The following is an 8,723-nucleotide window of genomic DNA, read 5'->3' as shown; positions in this document are numbered from 1 at the left end:
TTTTTTTTTTTTTTTTTTTTTGAGACAGGATCTTGCTCTGTTGCCCAGGCTGGAGTGCAGTCGTGCAAGCAATCATGGCTCACTGCAGCCTCAAACTCCTGGGTTCAAGTGATCTTCCCACCTCAGCCTCCTGAGCTGAGATCTCACTTGTGCACTATCACACCCAGCCAATTTTTTGATCTTTATGTAGAAAAGAGGTTTCACTGTGTTGCCTTGGCTGGTCTGAACTCCTGGGCTCAAGTGATCCTCCCACACTGGCCTTCCAAGGTGTTGGGAATATAGGCATGAGCCACTGTGCCCAGCCTGTTACCTTATTTTAAAGAATTTTAGGTAATTATTGTACTAGTTGTGACATAACAATGTTGGTCTCAATGTATTTCTTCTTTTTTCTTAAGCAGATGAAGAACATGGAGAACCGCCATGCAATGAGCTCCCAGTACAGGATGCATTCTTACTATCCGCCTCCCTCTTACCTGGGCCAGAGCGTGCCCCAGTTCTTCACTTTCGAGGATGCTCCCTCTTACCCGGAAGCCAGGGCGAGCGGTAGGTATCTGGTCGTACAGACTGGATTTGGGGTTGGGAGAGGATGGCTATCCAGTACTGGGTCATTAGCTGTCTCTAATGGCTTAGCTGTTAGTAATTGTTGGAAAGTTTATTGCTGTGTGAAGCTTGGATAAGTATCCTTTAAGGAATTTAGTTATAAAATGACTTTGCTTTGCTTGATTCTTAATACCATGTTTTTTTTCTTTTCTGGATTCTTAGAGTGACAGGAGTAAGATGAGAGACTCCCCTTTGGAAGCTAAAAATGTACTTTATAGAGGATCAATATGAAATACAGGGGCACTTTAAATGTGGTTCAAGACCTGGTATTTTTTGTGAAGTGAGTATCTGTATATTGAAAACTCATTTCCCCAAGACTTTCATTTTAAAATTGAAGGCATATTCATCTTTTGGGGAAAATAACATAATAAAACATTTTGAATACAATAGATCTCAGAGTTTATGTAGTAGCAATGCAAATAACTCTGATATAATGGGTTTGAAATAAAAAATGACTGTTCAGTGAATCAAAGCACTTTGAAATACATAGTTCCTCAACTTCAATTTTAACATCCCCCAGCATTTTCACTGTGGTGAGAGGCAGGTCTTTACAGCTGCTGCGTTTCCAGATCCCATGTTTAAGTTCTTTATAGTTAAGTATCCTCTTTTTATGTAGGAAAGTGAGAAACATACACAATAGGCAGTAAGTGGAAATCAGGGCAGTAGTGAGTGTCTTGGAAGAGAAACCAATCTAGGAGAACTTACTCTGTACTAAGTAAATGGATATGTTCATTTTCTAAATAACTTGACTCTCTAGAGAACTTAGAGAATGAGAATCAGAACTATGCCTTGATTTCCAAATTCAGAGCCATAAAGTCTAAAATAGCTTGGCAAGGTATGCTTTATTTACCATATTAACATAAAATAAAGGACTTCTATTAATATGAAATATATGGGTCACGGGAGCCTATACAGTTTGAGCTGCAGAGATGTGGAAGCACACATTGTTGATTGAAGTTTCACTTGTATTACGAATTACTTTCTGTTGGGAGTGGACAAGCAGAACTTTGTTTTATAAGTATTCATACTGTATAATATGTGCCCATAGGTCCTTCTTTCATACTGCTTTTGAGTCTATGTATTTGTTTGTTTATAAGCTCCCTAAGAACAAACAACACATTTTCTATACCTTCTTACCTGCTGTGATGCCTTTTATTTGTTACTTGTTGGTTGAGTGAATGAATGAATCTGGTATTACTATTATTATTATTATTATTTTTTTTTTTTGAGGCGGAGTCTTGCTCTGTCGCCCAGGCTGGAGTACAGTGGGCGGATCTCTGCTCACTGCAAGCTCCACCTCCCGGGTTTACGCCATTCTCCTGCCTCAGCCTCCCGAGTAGCTGGGACTACAGGTGCCCACCACCTCGCCTGGCTAGTTTTTTTTTTTTTTGTAATTTTTTTAGTAGAGACAGGGTTTCACCGTGTTAGCCAGGATGGTCTCGATCTCCTGACCTCGTGATCCACCCGTCTCGGCCTCCCAAAGGAATCTGGTATTATTTTTAACCCAGCTTGCCCTGTAAGGGAGCACAAGCATGAAAGGTCAGAATCCTAACTGGCTTGTCTGATGGAGGCTCTGCACAATTTGGGGATGAAGCAGTTAAAGGAACATTTGTTTAAAGAATTAAGAATGAAACCCACTTTCAGGAAGAAATTGCCTGCGCTTCTTACTCCAGGAATAATGGAATATTTTTAGAAGCGTTGGCATTCCTGAGACAAAGGTGTAAATTCAGAGCAAGGCAGTAAGAGAAAAATATAAGAGGCAATTTATTAGAGCAGAGAGGAGTGAATTTGGAGAGGAGCAGTAGGCATTTGAATTTATGGCAGAAAAGGAAGCGACTCAGAAGGAAAGAGGTTACAGTCCAGGAAAGAAAAAGACCAGCTGTACCAGCGCTTGTAGGGAAAGAAGAATAGGTGAACACCACCTACAATTTCTTATAACTTTTTTCCGGCCATGTGTTTATTTGAAAGAGTAGTGTGTGAGGAGACCCCAGGCTTAAATTCCTGGTACCCCGCTAACCCACTAACAAGTAGGAGGCTCAAGCTTCAGAAAGGAGAGCCGGGAAGAACTACAGTAAAATCTCAGCACTATCTACTTTGGAATTATCTTCGAGAAGGAGTGTACAAATACGTAGAAAATCAAAATCCCAGCTAAGTTTTAAAAGAAGTGTGGCTTAATGTCTTCCAAATGTGAGCTATTTTGGGTTTTCTTAATATTGCATGCATTTTTACAAAGCAAGTGGGAAGGTAAAGGAAGTATTGTGTTTGGAAGTCAGTAAGGACACCTCAAAGATCATCTCACGGGACACTGGATCCTCAGTTTTATCAGCATTGACACAGTGGGGAGTTCTTTGAGAGCATGTTAGCCCTTCTGGGAGGCAGGGCTGAGGCTAGAGAGAGGAAATGATGGGTGGGGATGCGGACATCAGTATATTCATTTGTGAGATATTGGCAAAGGCTGGCTTATAACCAGTTACATTTAGCAGATCCATCAAGTTTAAGTTCCTTTGGTTGATTGTGTTAATACATAAGTTATTATTATTCTAAATAGGGATGTCTAAATAACTTGAAAGACAGTGTTTTCAGTAGGTTTAATGTCTTTAAAGGCTTATTCAGGTATAAATTTGCCCATTAAATCCATGTTTCTTCAGTTTCTTTAAAATAAATTTAAGCTTAGCTTCTCTATCATCTAAAAAAATGAGTCCAAGTTCAGTGTCTTCCTCTGGATTTGCTAAAGCTGGCAACATGAAAAAAATTGGATATTGGGCAGGGGTGGGGAGGAATTTTACAGGGAACGTTTCCTTTTGTCATGTTACTGCTTTTAATGCTTTTTTTTGTAAAAGGATAGGAGCCATTCCTTCTTCCCTTATCCTGAAAAATGTTAAGTGGGTAGATCAGAGAGATGGTGGAGTCAGATCATGCAGGTCTTTGTAAGCTATTGCAAACAATTAGACTTTTATTTCAAGTGAGATGGGGAGCCATAGGAGGGTTCAAGCACAGGTTGATTTGTCTGTCTTGTGCTTTTAAATGATCACCCTAAGGACTATTTTCTTATAGACTATAGGGATGCAAGGGTGGAAGCTGAGAGACCAGTTAGAAGGTGATGGCAGTAATTCTGGCAAAAGAAGATGGTGGCTGAGTGAGGGTGGGAGCATGGTGGTGATGATGGGTGGTCGCATTCTGGATATATTTTGAAGATAGAACCAACAAGATTTGCTGTTGGGCTTTGGATTGGACAGGAAGAGAGGAGCAAAGGATGTCTCCTTAATTTTTGACCTGACCAAATGGAAGATTGGAGTTTCCAATTACTGAGGTAAAGAAGAAGACTATGGGAGAAACAAGTTTGTGTGCATTACGAGTTTAACTTTGCATGTGTTAAGTTTGAGATGTCCATGAACCACCCAAGTGGATTGTTGATTAGGAGTTGGATGTGTGGAATCTGTGGTGGAGGGGAAATATCTCTGCTGGAGATGAAGATTTGGGGGTTCAGTGCATAGGTGTTATTTGAAGTCAATGTGATGAGATCATTTGGAGAGATGAATGCAGGTGTAGAAAAAGGGACAAGTACTGAGCCCTGCATGTCTCCAGTGTTTATGGCCTTGTAGATGAGGAGGACTAGCAAAGAAAAGAGGGAGGAGGAGCAGCCTGTGAGGCAGGAGGGAAACTGTGGGTGAGTGGTGCCTTAGAAGCCAAATGAAAGGATTTTAATGAGAGCCAAAGAGTGCTGATAGGTCAAATGAGATGAGGACTGGAATCGACCGTCGGCTCTTGCAAGTTGGAAGTGATCAATGAACTCCTTAGTGGCCACTTTGGTGGGAGGTGAGAACCAAAGCCTGCCTGCGTATTCAGGAGTGCATGGGAGAGAAGAACTGGGGCAGTGAATACAGGCAGCTCTTCAGGAGTTTTGCTGTAAGAGGAATAGTGGGATGGGGCATCAACCCATGGGGAAGTGAGTTCAAGGAAGGGCCTTGGCTCTTTCTTTAAAGAAGAGAGATTTTATAATAGGCTTGTATGCTGATGAGGTGATCCCAATAGAGGAAGAATTTGTGGATACACGGAGTGCGTGGGGTCACAATTGCTGTAGGGGTGACCCTGAGCAAGCCAGGTAGAGTGGGATCCAAGGGTCTGCAGAGTGGGGACCATGGTCTGATGTGGGTCTGGGGGTGCTTTGTTGCTTGTCTAAGAGGGGAGATGAGAAATAGAGAGGAAGCAAACTTCACAGCAATTTGATAGAGCGGTTTTGTCTGTTGAGTCTAATAAAATATTGGGGCTTATATTTTTTGTCTTTCATTTTTCTAGTAGCCCATTTTTTATTGAGGTAAAATCCACCTAACATGATAAACCATAATTAAAGTGTACAATTCAGTGGCATTTGGTACATTCACAGAGTTGGGCAACCATCACCTCTATCTGGTTCCAAGGCACTTTTATCACCCCAAAAGGAAACCCCCCATCTTCCCTCCTCCAGCCCCCTGGTAATCACTAATCAGCTTTCCGTCTCTATGGATTTGCCTATCCTGGAATGGAATCTCATATGTAGCCTTTTGTGTCTTGCTTCGCGTAACTTAAATGTTTTCCTGATTCAGCTACGCTGTCATATAGATGAGTATTTCATTCCTGTTTGTGGCTCAGTATCATTCCATAGTATGGATAGATAGATCACATTTTGTTTAGCCTTTCATCGGATATTGGGTTGTTTACACCTTTTGGCTAATATGAACAGTGCCGCTTTGAACGTTTGTGTACAAGTCTTTGTTTGAATGTCTGATTTCACTTCTTCTGGGTATATGCCTAGAAGTGGAATCGCTGGGTCCTATGGTAAGTCTGTATTTAATTTTTGAGGAACACGTTACTGTTTTTCACAGCAGCTGCATCGTTTTACATTCTTACCATAATATATGAGGGTTCCAATTTCTCCACATCCTTGCCAACACTTGTTTTCTATTTAAAAAAAATCGTTTCCAGCATGAGCAACATAGTGAGACCCCATCTCTACAAAAAAAATTAAAAAAAAATTAGCTGGGTTTGGTGGGACACACCTGTAGTTCTGACTGCTTGACTACTTGGGAGTGTGAGGCAGGAAGATCGCTGGAGCCCAGGGGTTTCAGGCTGCAGTGAGCTATGATCACACCATTGCACTCCAGCCTGGGTGACAGAGTGAGACCCTGAGACCCACACTGCATCCAGCACTGCATCACGACACAGCCCTCCAGCTTTGTAGCACAGGCAAGCGTCCAGGGGTGCAGTCATAGCTCACTACAGCCTCAACCTCCCAGGCTCAGGTGATCCTCCCACTTCAGCCTCCCGGGTAGCTAGGACTACAGGTGAGCACCACAATGCCCAGTAAATTTTTTTTTTTTTTTTTTTTGTGTAGAGACAGAGTTTTGCCATATTGCCCAGGCTGGTCTTGAACTCCTGGGCTCATGCGATCCTCCCACCTCAGCCTCCTAAAATGCTGGGATTATAGGTGTAAGCCACTGTACCTGGACAAGAAAAAAGTTTGGGGGGGCTCTAGTAATTCATTTTTATTGTATTTTGCCAAAGTACCAGACCACGGTGGGTTGGAAACTGGAAAAACAAAAAAATTAAAGCAGGCCCCTCCCCCTCCATAGACAGTTTGAAGGTCACTTGTCTAGTGCCCACATGGAAGGTTGGCTTATCTGAGTGTGGCCGCTTCATTGTAACAGATGCAAGCTGTTCGGGAAGTGATGGTGGGAACAGCTTTGAAATGATGCTTCCCCAACTGGGGATGAAGAGACATCTCTGCAGCAGCCCCTCTGTTTTAACAGACACACCTCTGTCTAGAGGTGGGTGGCACTGCACATCTGAGAACAGACATCATTCTCTGCATGTTGAATTCTTGAGTATAAGTTGCTGGAGTACATGGTTGGCCAACACCTGCAATAAGGTTTAGGTTTCAGATGGTGAAGGTAATACACTTAGATATGTTTGTCTATTTATTTTGTGATCTTGGTTTAAAAGTTAGAAATGGTGCCTTATTTCCAGGAGAATGGCTTGAACCCGGGAGGCGGAGCTTGCAGTGAGCTGAGATCGCACCACTGCACTCCAGCGTGAGAGACAGAGCAAGACTTCGTCTCAAAAAAAAAAAAAAAAAAAAAAAAAAAATGGTGCCTTATTTCTTTTGGTTCCGACTCAGAGTGGCAGCCTCCCGTGCAACCTCAGCCTTCCTTCACATCCAAGCTGCACTCTTTTCAGGAGAAAGAAACATTTGAGGTGCTTCTTACAGATCATGGAGTGTTCATCTATTACTCATGTAACACATAGAGGCTGCCAGCAGCTCCATGAAGCAAGTGCAGAGCATCTACATTTTACCCAAAGGTCAGATGGCCACCGGCAGTGATGGGCTCCATGGAGGAAGGCTTCATGCTCCTCTGTGATGAGTGAGCAGCTTGCAGTAGCCTCTCTGCTCCCAAATACGACTCTTCGAATCCATTTGTCATTAACAATGCCGTGGACCAGGGAGTCTAGCAGTACCTGATTTCACTGATAACCATAGGCCTGTCCTTCATAATGACCAGGACTGCATGCAAAATGGGTAGCTTGCACCTCAGGGAGTGGACTTGCTTAATGCTGCACATCAGAGTTGGACTTTTAGGAAAAGGTCATCTGGCTGCACCTCCCCAGTTTGCGGGTGAGAACACTGAGGTTCTTCCCTCTGTTGGGAGCACCCTCAGATCTACTTGCTCTTGATCCAGAATGCCAAAGGTGCCCTTTATGTGAGGTGAGGCGACATTCTGTGACAAGTGGCCATGTGGGGTGGTAGAGAATTCTGTATGTGGAATCTGAATGGGACCCATGACTTAGCAGGTTATGTGGCAGTACCAGATGCTTCCCTGAGAGCCTCGGTTTCCCTACCTGCTGAGAGAGTGTGAGGATATTGGCTCTGTGGAGGCCGCGCCAGTATTGTGAGGATGAAATGGTGTCTGATGTGCAAACAAGCTCAGTAATCACAAAATACAGGTAAAAGATGGCAGGTGTTATCATGACTTTCCCCAGTTTTTCCTGCGAGGGCTAAGTGGGCATTTCACATAGCTCTTCTTGTAAGGGAAAATGATGTTTTCGAAATGTTGTAGAGTTTGGCTCTGGTATGAAGGACAGTGGGGCAAGGACTCGGAGGGCTGTGTTTGTTGTGTGTGCATCCTGCCCTGAGCTGTATTTCTCAGCCAGTAGGAGAGAAAAACATCAGCCCTTGTCTTTCTCTGCTTTAAGGAAAGCTGACTGTTTTATGCAACGTTTAGAAAATGTTGAGTTTAATTTAAACTTGACACTTTAGAAATGACTTATTATTTGCTAAATTTCAAAGAAAAGAGCACTTTGTAGGTAAATCTATTTTCCTTATGTGACCATTTTGTTCTCAGCTTTAACTTGGAACAGAGAAGTAAGTGGGGCTTTCAGTGGCAACAAGGCCAGTGAATGGAAGGGCGTCGGAGCTATCCCAGGAGACGAGGTCTTGCTCAGGTCCCCAGCTCTGGAGCCAGTAATAAAATGATCAGCCTCTCTCTCTTTCTTTTTTTTTTTTTTTTTTTTTTTACATAGAGTCTGGCTCTGTCTGCCAGGCTGGAGTGCAATGGCATGATCTCGGCTCACTGCAACCTCTGCTTCCCAGGTTCAAGCAATTCTCCTACCTCAGCCTCCTGAGTAGCTGGGATTACAGGTGTGCACCACCACACTCAGCTAACTTTTGTATTTTTAGTAGAGACGGGGTTTCTCCATGTCGGCCAGGCTAGTCTCGAACTCCTGACCTCAAGTGATCTGCCCGCCTCAACCTCCCACAGTGCTGGGATTACAGACGTGAGCTTCTGCGCCTGGCCTGATCAATCCCTTAGAGCTTCAGTTACATCTGAAAAGTGGAAAACAATAATAACAGATGTATCTACTTTTATATATATGGATCACATAAGGAATTATGTAAAAGTATGGCAGAATCTGTCAACTCTCCTATTCTTGTTATGTAGATCTTTTACCATGGCTTATGTATCTTTCTATTTCAGCAGGTGCCTGGCAGTGGGCTGTACAAATGAAAATGATTACTGTCATTAAGGAGGCCTAAACATATGTGTATCATGATTCTTGAAATTAGCTAGACATCATGGTCTGCAGAGTGA

General features: G+C 43.0%; 1 protein-coding gene across 3 annotated transcripts in view; it reads left to right on the top strand.

Annotated features, from left to right (window-relative positions):
- DMRT1 (doublesex and mab-3 related transcription factor 1) overlaps positions 1-8,723 on the top strand; it is a 131,724-nt gene that overhangs the window by 77,761 nt on the left and 45,240 nt on the right. Inside the window, exons 4-5 of one of the 3 annotated variants that reach the window (XM_017883660.1) lie at positions 396-543; positions 763-837. In XM_017883660.1, coding sequence (XP_017739149.1) covers positions 396-543; positions 763-767 — 153 coding nt within the window. In that variant the 3' untranslated portion in view covers positions 768-837. Of the gene's footprint in view, positions 1-395; positions 544-762; positions 838-8,723 lie in introns of those variants that run through there. The other 2 variants (XM_017883648.1, XM_017883654.1) reach the window with 2 other exon arrangements.

Source organism: Rhinopithecus bieti, unplaced genomic scaffold (genome assembly GCF_001698545.2).
Source record: "Rhinopithecus bieti isolate Rb0 unplaced genomic scaffold, ASM169854v2 scaffold_641, whole genome shotgun sequence".
Taxonomy (NCBI): Eukaryota; Metazoa; Chordata; class Mammalia; order Primates; family Cercopithecidae; genus Rhinopithecus; species Rhinopithecus bieti.
The sequence above is the reverse complement of the archived record's forward strand: the minus strand, read 5'-3'. Positions and strand labels throughout refer to the sequence as shown.